Below are 18,532 nucleotides of genomic sequence, written 5' to 3' on the forward strand. Positions count from 1 at the left end.
TGACATTGCTGATGGGCGTGAGTCCAGTGACCACGTGTGAGACAACTGACTGATTTAATGACATGCTCTCATGTTCATGTTGTGTCTCCCCCCGCACTGGATGCTGACAGCAGTTATGTGAACTGGAGGCTGTTTCGTCCAGTTGTTGCTGTTGTTAGTGATGCTAGTTTGTTTGAGAGTCAGCACCTCCATGTGTTACTTACAGTAATGGCTCCTTAACATTTTTAGTTCCAGTTCCCAAATACTTTTAAGTTAATTTTGAATAAGAATTGTTTGTGTTCATTTTGTGCAAGAAGTATGGCTTTTTGGATGCATTTACATAGTCAAAATACTAGGGATGCCACAATTCTCAATATAATATTGAACCGTTCGGTACGACATCCACGGTTCAATACGCGCTTGTGAATTGCGTTTTTTTCGGTTTTACGTTTAAATAATTTATGTGCGTTTTATTTCTCTCCGAATTGACTGTTTGTGTGTGCCTGTAAGTCTACGAGTACTCCTCCCCGCGAGTAAATATTCAATCACTATGCTCTAAAGTTAGGGGGCGCTGAACCATCATTCCACACTTTAACATGGCGAGCGGCGGGGAAGTGAGGCTACAGTACGAGGAAGCGCCGGCGTCTTTCAAATCCGTGGTGTGGAGACATTTCGGATTTGCCATTGAGTATAATCAAAGACTATAGAATAACACAAGACGCGTCACTCGTATTGTTTTGAATGGGAGAAAGTGAAACGCGCAATATGGTGGAATAAGTCCCGCCTTCTAAATAAGAGCCAATCGCTGACTGATAAAGTCATCGCGTCACTGCAGCGGCCGTTAGAAGCACCGGTTTCTATAGAAACAGCCAGACGAGTGTCTCCGAAATGAGGCACAAGAGACGCGCATTTAGGTCTGCGCATGCGCATTAGCTTGATCCAGCCTGAAAAGTACAGATTTTTTGTCATGATTCCAGCGTTTGAGAAAAAAAATTAAATAAAATGAGGCAGTTGTTGTCAGATTTTATTGGTGATTTCAAATATTAAATTTAATCGAAAGCTTGGTAAACAGCTTTGGAGAATTTGTTTGTACAGTTTGTACATGGGCTACCAACAGCTGTGAGATGTCAGTGTTAATTTTAAAATAAAAAATTATTTTATATTATACAATACACTAGAAACTAGTGGACTTTTCTTTGCTTTTAAATAAAATAAAGGAGTATTGCAATAAATCGTTTTTACTTTTTCTACTAACCTCTTACTGTTCCTATTGCCTAAGCATAGAATAACAAACTGAACCGAACCGAACCGAAAACCGTGGTTAAAAAACCGAGGTATGTATTGAACCGTGGGCTAACTGTATTGTTGCATCCCTACAAAATACAGTGAATATTTAGAAATATTATTACAATTTAAAATAACTGTTTTCTATATGAATATACTTTAAAATGTAATTTATTCCTGTGATCAAAGCTGAATTTTTAGCATCATTACTCCAGTCTTCAGTGTCACATGATCCTTCAGAAATCATTCTAATATGCTGATTTACTGCACAAGAACATTTTTTTTATTATGATCAATGTTGAAAACAGTTGTGCTGCTTAAGAAAGTTCAAAATAACAGCATTAAAAAAATAGAAATCTTTTGTAGCTTTAAAAAATGTCTTAAAGGGTTAGTTCACCCAAGAATGAAAATTCTGTCATTAATTACTCACCCTCATGTCGTTCCAAACTTGTAAGACTTTCATTCAACTTCGGAACACAAATTAAGAACGAAAGTCTTACGGGTTTGGAACAACATTAGGGTGAGTAATTAAAGACAGAATTTTCATTTTTGGGTGAACGAACCCTTAACTGTCACTTTTGATTAATTTATGCATCCATGCATCCTGAAAATAAAATATAAATAAATAATAATATATATATATATATATATATGAATGCTGAATGTGGTGTGGTTTGTCACAGATTTCAAAGTAAGGAAATCATTTTATGCAGATGGCCCAAAACCAGAAAACCAACTGTTTAATGTGATCTCATTGTGATGCCATGTGGGGCATTCCCAAAGACACCTAGCATATTATATCACTTATTATGTGCACATATTACTTTGCAGCATGGAATGCCAGTGCGTGACAGAACAGTGCTGTACTTGTGATTAAGTTGTTAACATTTATGATAATGGGCTACTTTTCTACTTTTTTGACTCATATATTTGCTCGTCTCGATCATCAATAGGTCGTGCTTTTACTTCCTCTTGTGAATACTTTAAAGGTGAAGGTTTACTCATGCGCCATTATTTTTGACAAATGGAAAATCCAACCCTTAACTAAATCAATTTACAAATGGGGCACTAATAGTCGTCTCTGTATATTTTAACATTGGAAAAAAATCACTGTTCAGTCATATTCAGCTGTTTATCCATCAGCAGCACTTCTGGACAGGGCGGTTTCCACCTTTGCGCCCGATCAAAACCTCAATTAAAGTGTGATTTCTCTCTGTAGTTTTGTGTTTGGCGGGTGGAGTGACTTTTAGCGGTGAGGCGTATGTACAGCGCACAAAAGAGCTGACGCCTGCAGTTCAGCCTAACCCAGAATGATCTCAGAGTACACAATTATCCAACCGGCTCTTTGACTCACCATCGGAATCTGAATCTTTTCACAACCTCAGAATCTTATAGTGGAGAAAATGAGTGTGAACCAGTCATAAGTTGTCAGAAGTGGAACGTTGATCTGAAAAGAAATGAGATCACCTTCACACACACAATCACACTCATGCAAACACATACTCACACACACAAATATACAAAATCCTTCCCATTGGCTTTGTATATTCAAATGAGTTTCCAATTTGCATCCGTATGATTCCAGCTGCTTGAATGAGCCCAGTCTCTTTAAAGCCCATGTGTTTCTCTTTGAGGTCTAATCTGCTCATAATTATCTCATGTTTTCAATGCTCTTTCATTTCTCTCCTTCTGGATACATCTGCACTTCTTGCTTTGTCTCTGTAATTTTCTTTAAAGCACCACTAAATCTTTAAATAAACATTTTATTTAAATACTTTAATAAGCCTTAGCAAATGATGCTTGCGACAATTACTAGTCCTCATACTTGGAGTTAGGGGTTTGTTAAAATTACTAACCCCAAGTATAACTTATTGTTAGAAACATGAATGATGGCTCACATTGTAGGAGCTATTACTTTTTTTCTTAGCAATCAGACTAATGATTTTTGTGATGAAACCCACATATTGTACTTGCATTGAATGTAGGACTGGAGCTATCGTAGAGACTCTTTTGGCCTCTTTTGACCTGGACCAGTAATTAACCAACTAGAAACCATCAGAAACACTCTAACAACTACATAGCAACACACTTGGAACTTTTTAGAACCAGTGTAATTTTATTATTATTATTATAATTTTGACTTTTATTTTTATATTTTCAGTTTTCCTTTTATATTTTGGGGTACGTTTACGCAACAACAATGTACTAAAAGCAACAAAAAAAAAATGTTTCCTTAGTATTAGAGCTGCACGATTAATCGTAAAAAGATTGCGATCTCGATTGAAACACCCACGCGATATTAATAATGACAACGATTCGCCCGTGTTTATTAGAGCTTTGACAAAATCATACCGGAACATTCAAATCTGTTTTTGTTCTGCTGTGCTGAGCCAGAAAGAGCAGTTTTGAACCACACATTAGTTGTTTAAGTATTCAAATTATCACAGAAGTACTGAGATAAAAGTTTAAATTTAGGATATAAACACTGATGTCTACGATAGCGATCAAAATAGAGCAAGCCAGCATTTGAAACTAACTTGGTGCTTCAAATAACGGTTGTATCAATTACATCTTACGCCACTAGGTGGCAACAAGTGACTGTTAAAAAATGTATTGTCATTGAATCATTCATTCAAAAGATTCGTTCAAAAACACTGATTCATCTAGTAATGAAACAAATATTTATTAATGAGTCATTGAATTAATTCAAAACCATTTTTTTAAATAGGGTAATTCCTTAAAATTCAAAACTTTTTTCCAGAAATTAGAGTCCATCAATTCATATTTTGTCAGAACCTCTAGTAAATTATTAGGGCTGCACGATTAATCGGACGATTAGAAAAAAAACATTGTAATCACACTTAAATGACTTGGCTTAGTGTGATTATGAAATCGCAAAGCAGCAATTATTTTTTTATGCGCGGCTTATCCATGAACTATTTCTCCAAATGCTAATCCATCTGAAAGCACTGAGAGTTTGAATCGCTTATAATGTGTTTGAAAAAAAAACATGTGTCAAAACATCTTTCCAGACATGAGAAGCATTTATTAACATCTTGTCCAACAAAAGACAACATTTAATAACATGTTTTTACTCCAAACTCACTTCATAACGACAGTTGAGCGTCCTTCTGTGAGATGATGTGGCTTCTTACACAGAATAATTTCCTGGAATGACACGTGATCTACTTCGGCAGCAGGGCATATTTGCAGTTTCTGCACAAGAGCGCCCTCTGGCTTTCAGATAAAGAAACATTTACTACTGATCACAGAGCCGTACAGCTCTGACAAGCTGCGCATAAAATAATTGCGATAAATCGTGCAGCCCTATAAATTATGTTATTTTGTTTAGTTGTATATTCAGAATCGTGGGAGAATCGTGATCTTTATTTAAAACCAAAAAATCACGATTCTCATTTTATCCAGAATCGTGCAGCTCTAGCGCGTACAGAAGACAACGTTGTCAAAACTATCTCTGTTCACACGGATCAGTGAAAACAACTTAAAATGCTGTATTATTATGTATTATTATTATTATTATAGGCCAGTAGTTGGCGATGTCACTTTGTAAAGAAACACTACGCACCTATAGACTGAACATGTAATACGCGTGCGCATGACGTCAACATTTTCACAAATTCCCCATTTTTGTAGTTTACGCTGAAATGATAAAGGTATCGTTTTCAAAAACTTGCACTACTATGAAACCCGTTTTTAAAAGTTTGCGTTTTCAGGCCGCCAAAACGCCGTTGTCGTAAATGAACAGCCAAAACACATAAAACGTTTTCTGTTTTTAGTTGAAAATGGTGTTGTATAAATACCCCCTTAGTTTAAATTTTCGTAATTTATGTGCTTTCGTTATTTTTAAAAATTACAATTTAGTTTCAGTTATTTCAGTTTTAGTTTTAATTTTAGTTCAACTTTTTGTTTTCTTTTTTTTTATCTAATATTTTATTAGATAAATGAACAAAAATGTTTTTATAGGTTTAGTTAATAATGTTTTACCCTGTTTAGAACACGTTAGCCAAGCAATTACATTTTCTTGACAAAATCTAAGTTCTTTTAAAATATTTCAACTTTATTTCTATTCAACAATTTAACATTTTTGCTGTGTTTCCCGAGTCCTACTTGTTGCTGAAGTAGTTGTCATCATTTTTAATGTGTTCTGCTCTGCCTGCATTGATTCATTGCTCAAATTTTCACTCCCGAGTTCAAAGACATCAAAGAAAGCTGTAAATTTTCTTCAGGCATCAGGAGCCCATAAAAAATGTTGCTGCACACACACAATGTTCAGATTCCGAGCAGCTCTTGCATTCTGAATCGCCGTTATGAAAGCCTGAATTAGACTATTGATGGTTCGGATACATTTCTCAATCCCTGTGTGGTCTTTATGTGCTTCAGCAGTGCTGCTCTTACCACCGCTGCCAGAATCGAGTCTCTGAAGGCGTCTTCCTTGTGTTGTTATCTTGAATGCTTATTTAATATGATGCTTTGGCTCTAAATCAATGTGGAACAGATTTCAGAGGCAGGGCTTTTGTTGTTGATGCCTCCTGTGAGGTTCGCTGTTACGTGCAGCCCAGTGGTAAATGGATGTTGAAGATGCCCTCAGACAAATGTTTGTGCAACATGTGTCTTCCAGATGTACAGGTAGTTGTTGCGATCTGTCCCCCATGGGACTACATTTCCTACCCATCATCTGACTTGAAAGAGTTTTATGTGCTTTGGATGTGAGATTAAAGCATCACTTATCATCCGTGCCCTAACAATAGGACTATGATTAGGTTTTCATGTGGGGGACTTAATTGTGATGGTGCACTTGTTGTTTGTTGTTTTTACAAGCACGCTGGAAAATGTGTTCAGCACTCTGGTGGTTTAAAATCAAGAAAATGAAGCCAGGATGCCAGTGTGCCTTTTTTTTTTCTTGAGGCAACCAGCATGAATCACAGTTAAAGGGTTATTTCACCTAAAAATGAAATTTCTGTCATTAATACTCACTTTCATGTCGTTCCAAACCTGTAAGACCTTGGTTCAGCTTAGGAAAACAAATTAAGATATTTTTGATGAAATCCGAGAGCTTTCTGACCCTTACAGAGAATGATAGAGAAAATTAGAGTTTTACGCCCTACCGCCTATGGCACACGTGATCTTCCTAACGTGATTACGTAACGCGTGGCGCATCGCAGAGCAATGCAAGACGAGCATTTGTGGTTAAAAAGCATATACATTTTTATTTTTTTAGAAAATGTCTGATTGTTTCACTAGATAAGATGCTCATTCCTCGTCTAGGACAGTGTAGAGCCCTTTGAAGCTGCACTGAAACTGACATTTGGACCTTCAACCTGTTGGTAACTGTTGAAGTCCACTATATGGAGAAAAATTCTGGAATGTTTTCCTCAAAAACCTTCATTTATTTTCGACTGAAGAAAGAAAGACAAACATCTTGGATGACATGTGGGTGAGTAAATTATTAGGAAATTTTAATTCTGAAGTGAACTAATCCTTTAATGAGTTTATAGTTGATGTTGCAACCATGAAGATTTGTGATTGACTTCTGTTTTGTTGCATAGTTTCCAATGATTGTCCGGGTGAACTGAGGACATTCGCTAACTGTGCTAATGGAAAGAAATACATTGTAGCATGTTTAGACTGTGCTGATGAAACCAGCATCATGACCAAACGTGACCTTTGAGCATGAATGCATCTGGTCCTGATTGTGCCAGCACACTGAGGGCTTTGGCTCTCTTCACACTAAATTTGGGCTCCATGTTTACCCTCACACCTGTTCTGCGTGTCCAACATGCTTCACTTTTCATTTTTGTTAATGTTGATAAACATGCAGAGGCAACGAGTGCATCATCTGGAAAGCATTGTGTTCTGTTTTAACCACATATTTGCATGCACATCTCTTAAGCATCTTAAAAAGAGCAGATACGCGTACATGCCACATCATAAATGACAGAATAATTTAATGTGGCATAGCAGATCCAAAAATTAAATTTGATGCACATGTAAAAAATGTTTAATTTAAGCATTTGGAGTTAATTTGTAGAAAATCTATGGTTAAGCAGAAATTTGCTGGAATGCTGTATTTTTGTAAGTGATAGCAGATTGCCATCCTTTATACAGATTTCCTAAAAATTGGTAGTGAATTTTACAAATACTATTATTCAAATGTTTTTATTTGAAAATATTTAGAAATATTTAAATGGGACCTATTATGACCCTTTTTACAAGATGTAATTTAAGTCTCTGGTGTCTCCAGAATGTATCTGTGTAGTTTCAGCTCAAAATACCCCACAGATCATTTATTATAGCTTGTCAAATTTGCCCCTATTTGTGTGTGAGCAAAAACATGCCGTTTTTGAGTGTATCCCTTTAAATGCAAATGAGCTGCTGCTCCCAGCCCCCTTTCCAGAAGAGGGCGGAGCTTTAACAGCTCGTGTTTTATTTGCTCAACAACAACAAAGCTGGAGAATCTCACGCAGCCAAAATGAGGATTGTCAGTAACGGTGTTCAGCCTTACATTGTTCAAACCGGAGTCGACACTGATGGAGAGACTCAGGAAGAAGTTACAACTTTTACAATGAAACTGGACGTTTCTGAATGGTTAGTGGATAAATTTATGTAGTTGCTGTGGAGTTGATTCAACTCATCGACTAGCATGTGCCGTCATGTTAATCTTTTGTGCAAATCCAGTGTTGAATTGACCCTCATTTGTGAAGCAGTCTGGCGTAAAATGACGGCATGTCAACAACACTCTACTACAACAACTCTTCCTCTTCTCTAAAGCAGCCCAACATGGGCTCACCCCCTTTGTTGCGTGTTCCTGGGGGCAGGGTTTATGTAAATTTTGAATCTCAAAATATTGTCACCTTCTGTAACTCTAACATAATTCCTGTTTTGTAATGTGTGATCTTTGCTTTGGGTTCTGATAGAGATTGTGAAATGGGGGGTGTTGGTTCATATGTTGAGTCCATCTGCTGTCTGCAGCCGTCCTGACTCCGCTCAGCCGGAGCTGTTGTTGCTGCCAGTCAGAGGAAATGTGGCCTCTGCCCAGCCTGCTGAGAGTATATGTACGGGGGTGGAGGCACAACAGATTTTTGAGAGTAGTAAGGAAGAGAAGGATATGGGATCTCATCAAGGTGCTTGTGTGGTGAGAAGCAAAGAGCATCAAGGTGTGAACTAACTGCTTCCTTTCTAGACCCCTGGAGACCCCTCTGACTTGTTGAGTTGTACATGACCAGGAAGCTCAGCAGATGTAGCCGCATGGTGCGTGATGTAATCATTGCAGTAAACGTTCAATGGCCCGTGTTTCCCTTATAAACTGGGCCAAAAGTTCAGCATGACTGAAAGGTTCACTGGCATCACCTGACCTGCACATAAAGGCCAAGACCTGATTCATGCATGAGTAAAACAGAGACAAATGACTACAAGCCTCATGGGATTCGGAAGTTGGTTTGTTTTCTTTTCACTGCGCTTTCATGTTCATAATAGAGGAAACTCCCAGTCTCTCGAGATGAAATCTAGTCACTAGTAATGTGAATTCGGTTTCGGAGAGGCTTGATGGCAATTAAACATAGAAACATGCAGTCAGGCCAAAGTGGCAACAGTTTACTGAGTTTCTGCAGTGATGATTTGTACACCAGATCAAATCAATAGGGAGCTAACTGGAACTTGATTGGTTTTGTACTGTTTAAAGTGTAAACTTGTACTGTTTGTACTGTAAACTTTTTTGCTCACCAGCCACTGTGGCTAGTGGTTTTCCAAAGTTACTAGCCACTCAGCATTTTCACTGGCCACAATTTTGAATTTGATACCATGGGGAAAAACCGGCATATAGATATTTTTATACTATCTCATAATTTGGCAGCAGGTATATTAGGCTGCTGTCACTTTAAGACCTGACGCACGGATCCATTATACTGTTACACATGCGTTTTCTTTCTCAGCTGTTTACGTTCACTTAAAATATAACTGACTGCGTTTACGTAAGTACTTGCCAAGATTGGCATTTCGACATTATTTTGTGTATATTTGACTGTTTAAGTACAATAAGCAGTGAAAAAGAACTCAATTTAGTACTGAGAGATGGCTTTATGTGTGCGCTTTATTGGGTGTGAGAACAAAATCTGTGGGAATGAGAAAAATTATGAGCAATACGCACAATCCCACGCCGAAATTCAAGCCCTGTAACACCAACAATATTCATCCGGAGCAAATGAAAAGAGTAAGGGGAGGTGGGTTTGTGTGTTGACTTGCTGTCGGAAAGATGAGAGAGAGAGAAAGAGCAGTTGGTATCGTGTATCTATTCTGCAGAAAAATTTGTTAAGCATATATATATATATATATATATATATATATATATATATATATATATATATATATATATATATATATATATATATATATATGAAGTCACAACAACACATTACATGTATATCTTTTTAAATTATAATCAGTTTTTTTTTTTAAACAATCATAAATAATCATTATTTTTGCAGTTCCATTTGTTGCCACTAGAGATGCAAATACGACAGACTTCACCTTTAAGTTGCATGTTGCATGTTGCTTGAACAAAATGACATACTTGGTTTACCAAATTTACTCAAAAAAGAAATTTTGATCATTTTGGATCTTGGGAATATGCTGTCTGCAGTGGAAACCTCAAAACGTCTAGGAATGTGTTAGTCTGCATGTGTTCCTTTCTGTTTTGTTTATTGTTGTTTTTGTTTTTTTTGTTTATTTGGTCAAAGTTATTTTGGTTTTTGGTTTGGTTAAATTTGGCATTTATGTCTTGATTAGCAATAGACACAGACCTTTACTCTTAACTTGGACATGCAGATACTTCAGCTGATGCCACTTGGTACCCATTGACCTTCATATGGAAGACAAACGCCACACATGCATCTGTTTAGCATTATTATCTGAATCAGGAAGACTTCAGGCGAAAGTTAGGATAGCCAGATTGTGGTGCTCTCACTCTCTTTGATTATACATGAAGAAGAGTTTGTGTATCATTTCAAGTTGTAGATGAATATGACTGAATTTTTATGGGGGTTTTTTTGCAGAAAATGTGATGTTTGTCCATGCAAATCTCACTGCCTCCATGTTTGGATGTTGTAGTTTATTAGCCAGAATGTTGATATGGGGTTGAGTGGGGGTTTGGAGTTGTTTTTAGCATGTTGCTATGCAGTTGATAGGTAGTTGCTTACTGGCCCAAAAGAGCCAAATCCCAAGTCTAGAAAAGCCTGTTTTGACTGAGTGTAGTTGTGTTTTGCTGTGAAGAAAGTGAGATGGTTTCAGTGCAGTCCGGTGATGTGGAAACACAGCGGTGTCCACACTTCCTCGTTAGTGTGGGATTAATTAACAAAGGCACGGAACAAGAGAAAACACGTCTGTCGGATACCATTGGGATCAGAGAGGTCACAGAGAGTCCAGGAAGCAAAAAAAAAAAAACTGCTGACCCCCAACTTCAGCGCTTTCTGCAAGAAGGAAAGATTCAGTACAAACCGTTTTCCCAGAGGAGACGATTCTGCAGTCCTGAGAAAAAAAATTGCCATTCTGTTTCAGTTTGAAATTGTTGATGTTATGTGAAATATCAAGGTCATGATTGCAAGGATCAGTCAGGAGAAGAGCTTGCTGAGGAAAGAAAAACAGAAGACCGAAAGATGGATGTGCTGTCTGTTACAGCTTATCATGGCACAAGCATTAATTCATTAACATATTCATCAATTTATATATATATATATATATATATATATATATATATATATATATATATATATATATATATATATATATATATACGGTACACTACCATTCAAAAGTTTTAGATTGGTAAGTTTTTTAAAAGAAGTCTCTTATGATCACCAAGGCTGAATTTATTTGATCCAAAATACAGCAAAAACTGTAATGTTGTTATTGCTGTATGAAATTTCAAACAACTGTTTTCTATTTGAATATATTTTAAAATGCATCTTATTCCTGTGATTTGTAACTTTCTGTTCATCAAAAAATCCTTAAATTGCACACAACTGTTTCCAACATTGATAGTAATAATAAATGTTTTTTGAGCAGCATATCAGCATATTAGAATGAATTCTGAAGGATCATGTGACACTGAAGACTGGAGTAATGATGCTGAAAATTCAGCTTTGATCACAGGAATAAATTATATTTTAAAATGTATTCAAATAGAAAACAGTTATTTGAAATTGTAAACAAATATTTCACAATATTAATATATTTACTGTACTTTGGGATCAAATAAATGCAGCCTTAAGAGCAGAAGAGACTTTTTAAAAAAAACATAAAAAAAATGTTTCAATGGTACTGTACACACACATACACACGTGATTCAAATTCAGAGGAAAAATATGCTACAAAATGCCATTAAAGTGTACAATATGGCTCCTTGACATGTTACAAATTAGGCAACGAGCTTACAGAGAAAATAAGAGATGGTTAGAGGAATGAATGCGGGAAGCCTAAAAACTGGACAGATCGTGCTTCCGTGAACATCTGAACAGAAGTGATAATACAGGCTCCGACATGAGAGAGTGGAATGCTGGCAAACCTTGTGAGGACCACAGAACATTTGTCATGACATTTGGTGAATCTCTCACACACACACACACACACACACACATACACGCACAGCTTGTCTAGTGCATATTTATAGTCCCTAAATTAAAGGGTTAGTTCACCCAAAAATGAAATTTCTGTCATTAATTATTCACCCTCATGTCGTTCCACACCCGTAAGATCTTCGTTCGGAACATCTTCGGAACCATATTAAGATATTTTTAATGAAATCCAAATGCTCTGTGACTCCTCAATAGACAGCAATTTAACCACCACTTTAAGGTCCAGAAAGGCACTAAAGACAGAGTTAACACAGTCGACGTGACTGCAGTGGTCCAACCTTAATGTTATTAAGCGACGAGAATACTTTTTGTGCGCAAAAACAAAACAAAAATAACGACTTTATTCAACAATATCTTCTGTTCTGTGTCATTCTCATACGCTGTTTACGTTCAGCACTTCCAGGTTCTACATCAGAACGCCGGCTCTTTATTGGCTGGCTCCTGCATCAGCATCACACGCATACGTCTTGCTGCTCACATGAACGGCATTGGCCAATAATGAGCCGCTGTTCTGACGTAGAACCTGGAAGCGCTGGAGGTAACAGCGTAACAGCTATGTGGTTGCTAAAAGGTGTTCTAGCAGGTTGCTAGGGCACTGATGTGCAGTTGCTAGGGTGTTTTGGGAGGGGGCTAGTTGGCCCAAGTCAAAAGTGTCTCTATTCTGGTCTCTAAATATGGCTCAAATCCCTCATTCAGCATAAATCTGTGAGATTATTTTGACTTTTTTTGTGTTGAAAACTGAAAAAGCCAGGGAGTTATTCTCTATATCAGTGTCACTGTTTCTGAACTACCTCAAACACCTCAATTGTAGTCTTGAGTTTTCTTCCATCACAATATTCCTCATTTAAATAATTCTCACCCGAAGCATATGCAAAATAAAAGGGCGGGGCCTGGTTGAGTTGAGTTGAGTTAGTAGTGTGTTGAAACTCACGGTTATGGTAAGGGGTGTGGCATTTCCAAAACACGCTCTAAGTGGTTGACAAGTCACAACACCCTGATCCAGCCGACCAACCAGAGCACATTGTGCTTTTCAGAAGGAGGGGCTTCATAGAGACAGGAACTAAACAGAGTGTTACTGACAGACTGGGAAGAGAGGTGCTGCACCAATGTTAAAATTTTTTAAACATTCAAGCATGAAAACCTATTCTAGTAATTCAATTTCAATATGAATATGAAATCACCATATGAGAAATAACTTAGAGAGAGCAAATATATTGCAAATTTTTTTTAAAGGTGCCCTAGATTCAAAAATTGAATTTACCTTGGCATAGTTAAATAACAAGAGTTCAGTACATGGAAAAGACATACAGTGAGTCTCAAACTCCATTGTTTCCTCCTCCTTATATAAATCTCATTTGTTTAAACGACCTCCGAAGAACAGGCGAATCTCAACATAACACGGACTGTTACGTAACAGTCGGGGTGTACGCCCCAATATTTGCATAATGCCAGCCCATGTTCCCAACATTATGAAAGGGATTACACAAGGGCAGCCAGTATTAACGTCTGGAGCTGCACACAGCTGAATCAATAGACTAGGTAAGCAAGAACAACAGCAAAAAATGGCAGATGGAGCAATAATAACTGACATAATCCATGATAGCATGATATTTTTACTGATATTTGTAAATTGTCTTTCTAAATGTTTCGTTACCATGTTGCTAATGTACTGTTAAATGAGGTTAAAGTTAACATCGTTTCTTACTGTATTCACGGAGACAAGAGCCGTCGCTATTTTCATTTTTTTAAACACTTGCAGTCTGTATAATTCATGAACACAACTTCATTCTTTATAAATCTCTCCAACAGTGTAGCATTAGCCGTTAGCCACGGAGGACAGCCTCATATTCACTCAGAATAAAACGTTAACATCCAAATAAATACTTAACTCACATAATTCGAAGCATGCATACAGCATGCATGACGAACATCTTGTAAAGATCCATTTGAGGGTTATATTAGCTGTGTGAACTTTGTAAATGCGCTGTAATATAGTCGACAGCTCATGTGGCAGGGAGCACGTGATTTAAGGGGGCGGCGCCGAGTGTAAATCAGTGCATTGTTAATGATGCCCCAAAATAGGCAGTTAAAAAAAATAATAAAAAAAAATCTATGGGGTATTTTGAGCTGAAACTTCACAGACACATTCAGGAGACACCTTAGACTTATATTACATCTTGTAAAAAAACATTCTAGGGCACCTTTAATCAAAACATTTGGCGAATTAGGTGAACGCTACAGTGAAGGCTTCAAAATTAGCAAGCATTGCTGGAAGACATGAGCAGTTCTTCAACATCTCCTCAATGCAGGGCACCAGCAGGATCAGGGATCTTATCAAGCTCAAACTGACAACAGCATGACTCCATTAGCTGAAACCCAACACTGGGCAAACCGAGACAGGCAAAGACGCGGTGTTTGCTCTAGCAACACGCACATATTTGTGTTACGTTAACAGCCCACTCGCTTTTATTTGTCCTCTCTTGACCCTCGAGTGTGTGTGATGGGCACGTTTAGGTCATGGCAACATACAATACCTGCATTGTTCTATTGTTTTCTTTAATTACGACGTGTGCTTCACTCATCTGCTACTAGTTTCTCCAGGTTAGCTCCACATATGACTCTATTGATTTTTTTTTTTTTAATAATTATAACCTTCTGCATTTTTCAGAGACACCCATCATTCATGCACTCTTAATGACAGAGCCGCCCCAGGCCGTCCAGAGAGCCGCCCATCTCATACAGCCGAGATAATAACTACTTTCTGATGGTTGTGCATGAAAAACTGAATTGAAAAGAATAGATCGCCACTGGGCGTCAAAGCTGAAAACATTTGGTGTTTTTTTTTAGGTTGCAGACAGGAAATGGCGTGAGATGCAGTTTTGAGGTTTTTCGACCTTTCTCCTCATTGTGCTCCTTGTTTACGGCTGATCCTAGGAAATGACTCGTGCCCTGTGAGAGTGTTTTTGTGCGTGAGGATTTCTGCCCGTATTGTTGTTATAGGTCAGTCTGAGCCTCCCATTTCTGTTTCCCGCACTGGTTTCCTGCTTCACGAGCGTGCTTCCTGCACGCCGCAGTCCACTTCCTGTCCGGAGTTCCCACAGGCAATTCCATGTGAATTTGAAGGGGGAAAAAATCAGATGTGAATGTGACTTAGGCCAGCTAAAGATCTTGAAAGTGCAAAGTAAACTAAAAATAAAATCTCACCTTGGAGCCTTTTTATTTATCAGAGCTCCTGTCTCCTGTCAAAGCACTGAGGTCGTCCAATCAGATGCTCCTCGATGTTCTGAGATCCAGGCTAAAAAATAAAGGTGATCGAGCCTTTTCATTGGCTGCTCCTAATCTCTGGAATAGTCTACCTGTTCACATAAGAACAGTTTGGATTGCTGAAATGTTCAAGTCGTTGCTTAAGACCCACCTGTATTCCTTAGCTTTCATTTCGAGTTGAGTTTGGACATTTTTTTACTGTGTTTGTTTTGTTTATTTGTTTGTGTATCCTGATATTGTTAAGCACTTTGGTACACTATGGTTGTTTTTAAATGTGCTATATAAATAAAATTGAAATCTCAAATTGACGTCATATATTTCTACTATTAAAGCAGTGTCATTTTAGTATTATGTATAATATAGTATTTATTATTATGTTGAATTAGCTTTTCATTTATTTATAATAAATACATATTTATTTATATTTTCAGTTTTCATTTTAATTTTTGTCATTTTATGTTTTTGTCATGTTATTTTTTTAAAAAATATTTCTATTTAGATATTTATTTATATAAAAATTTTAGTTTTAGAAATTGTAATACCTCAGCTTAAACTTATTTTATTACTTTGCCAAGGCAACATTTCTAATTTTCATGTAGGTTTTTGTTTTTTTTGTCTAATATTTATAATTTATTTTATAATAAAATATAAATATTTATTTATATTATATATATATATATATATACACACATATTATATATATATTTATATATATATATATATATATATATATATATATACATACACACAAACTTATATGTTAGATGTGATTAATCGCAATTAGTCAATTTGGCAGCACTAGAATAAATACTATAATAGTATAAAAATAATACTAAAATAATACTGCTATTTATTTCAATTAATGAAAATTATTCTTAATAGTATTAGGTTTAGTTAACAATAACAACAATGTACTGAAAGCACAAAAAACATCTCATATCTTTTCATTTGTACACCCGAGAAAGCTATAAAATCTTATGTTTCTGTCCATTGATTTACATTTAGCAGACACAATTTACCAAAGAGCCAACAATATTTGTAATATACAATACCAGGCTTATTAGACAACTAATTAACCTTGAAAAATCACATGGAGATCTCTTTAATATCTCAATTGTTTCTTATAGATTGAGGCATCTCTTGCTCTGATTGTTCTCATGTCAAAAGACTTATTTCAGATGTGTGTCTTATAGAGATCTCAACGTCTCAAACTGTGATCCGTTTTGCCGAAGATACTAAAGCTTGCAATCAAAAGTCAGAATCTCACTTTGAACCCAAACGTTTCTCATCAAGAGACCAAATAATCTGAGTTTCATTTTATAGACCTGTACTCAAAATTATAAATCAGACATTGTCTAATTAGTATCCTTCTAAGGAATTTTAAGAGAAACATCTGAGATGAAGATGAAACATTAAGAAATCCATTACAAGCTCACCTGTTCTATCAGTTATATAAGTGATTGATATGATGCTCAGTCAGAGCTCTTATGTGTGGGGCGTCTCCAGTGTCTCATATGGTTTGTTTTGTGTTTCAGGGCATAAAGTTAGTGAAGCGTTGCGCAGCAGCACAGTGGCTCCCCCCTCAGGCCAGTCGCAGTACTGCAGCAGCACATCTGCTTCATGGCCACAAGTCTGAAACTCTGGAGTACATGACTGTTACCAAACGGTGAGAAGGTAAGAGACGTGTGGACTATTTACATGCTTGTCTGAGTCGTCTCCCAGAAACATTCGTCATTGTCATGCTTTGTTTGTTTTCTTGTCTCTCTGTAGGTAAACTTACAATCAGGAGGCAGTGAGGTGATGCAAAAGAGGTTTGACATGGAGGTCAAAAGTCACCTGATAACAGGCCCTGGTGAGCACCTCCATGTGCCTGTGTGTCTTTTGTTTTTGTCTGTTATTGTGGTGACCAAATATCCTCACAAGGAGAACATCTTCATAAAGTGTCTAAATCTATTTAAATGTGAAACCGCTTTGGAAACAGCATTTTGCTTTTCCATTTGGTGCTGCAAATGTTGCAGAAATTACATGCTTCACCTTTAAATCTTATTTTACATGTAAAAATGCCAAAAGCTATCCAAAACGGGAAGATTAAGGGTGTAGCCAGTTTGACCAGTGCTTTTCCATGTCTTTCCCAGTCATTCATGATTACTGGAAAAAAGGATTTAAACTATTTAAAATTTAAGAACTACTTAAACTATGTAGGTTTTTTTTTTTTTTTTTTTTTTTTTTTGTAAAAAATGTAATGAATATTCTAGCCCTTAAAAATCACAATTTTTAAATTCCAGACTTTTCTGACTGTGGGGAAAAAATGTAATATTATTTACAAATATATGTTACTTAAAATTAAAACCTTTACACAATTTTTTTTAAAAAGAAATGAATACTTTTTTAAACAAGGATGCATTAAATTGATCAAAAGTGGCAGTAAAGACATTTATAATAACATTTATAATCTTAAAAAATCATGGTTTCCACAAAAATGTGAAGCTGCATAACTGTTTTCAACATTGATTATAATAAAAAATGTTTCTTGTGCAGCAAATCAGCATATTAGTATGATTTCTGAAGGATCATGTGACACTGAAGACTGGAGTAAATTCAGCTTTTCATCAAAGGAATGAATTACATTTCAAAATATGACAAAATAGTTCTTTTAAATTTTAATAATATATCACAATATTACTGTTTTACTGTATTTTTGATCAAATAAATGCAGCTCTTATGAATGATGAGCATAAACATTAAAAATCATACCCACCCCAAATCTGAACGGTAGTATAAAACAATTAAAGGTGCCATCGAACGTTTTTTTACAAGATGTAATATAAGTCTAAGGTGTCCCCTGAATGTGTCTGTGAAGTTTCAACTCAAAATACCCCATAGATTTTTTTTTTAATGAATTTTTTTAACTGCCTATTTTGGGGCATCATTAAATATGAGCCGATTCATGCTGCGGCCCCTTTAAATCTCGCGCTCCCCCGCCCACGGAGCTAGCGCTTGCCTTTAACAGCATAAACAAAGTTCACACAGCTAATATAACCCTCAAAATGGATCTTTACAAAGTGTTCATCATGAATGCTGCATGCATACTTCGGATTATGTGAGTATAGTATTTATTTGGATGTTTGCATTTGATTTTGAGTGAGTTTGATAGTGCTCCGTGGCTAATGGCTAATGCTACACTGTTGGAGAGATTTATAAAGAATGAAGTTGTGTTTATGAATTATACAGACTGCATGTGTTTAATAATGAAAATAACGACGGCTCTTGTCTCCGTGACTACAATAATAAACAATGTTAACTTTAACCACATTTAACAGTACATTAGCAACATGCTAACGAAACATTTAGAAAGACAG

At 36.4% G+C, this 18,532-nt stretch overlaps 1 protein-coding gene across 3 annotated transcripts in view; it reads left to right on the forward strand.

The window, feature by feature from the left end:
* ccdc120a (coiled-coil domain containing 120a) overlaps positions 1 to 18,532 on the forward strand; it is a 60,696-nt gene that overhangs the window by 30,037 nt on the left and 12,127 nt on the right. For all 3 annotated transcript variants that reach the window (XR_007187447.1, XM_048209782.1, XM_048209781.1), the window contains exons 2-3: positions 16,709 to 16,847; positions 16,944 to 17,025. Coding sequence is in view for 2 of the 3 variants with exons in the window: in XM_048209782.1 (XP_048065739.1) it covers positions 16,974 to 17,025 (52 nt within the window). In the remaining variant the exon portion in view is untranslated. The remainder of the gene's footprint in view (positions 1 to 16,708; positions 16,848 to 16,943; positions 17,026 to 18,532) is intronic.

The sequence above is a fragment of the Megalobrama amblycephala genome, linkage group LG12 (assembly GCF_018812025.1).
Source record: "Megalobrama amblycephala isolate DHTTF-2021 linkage group LG12, ASM1881202v1, whole genome shotgun sequence".
Lineage (NCBI taxonomy): Eukaryota > Metazoa > Chordata > Actinopteri > Cypriniformes > Xenocyprididae > Megalobrama > Megalobrama amblycephala.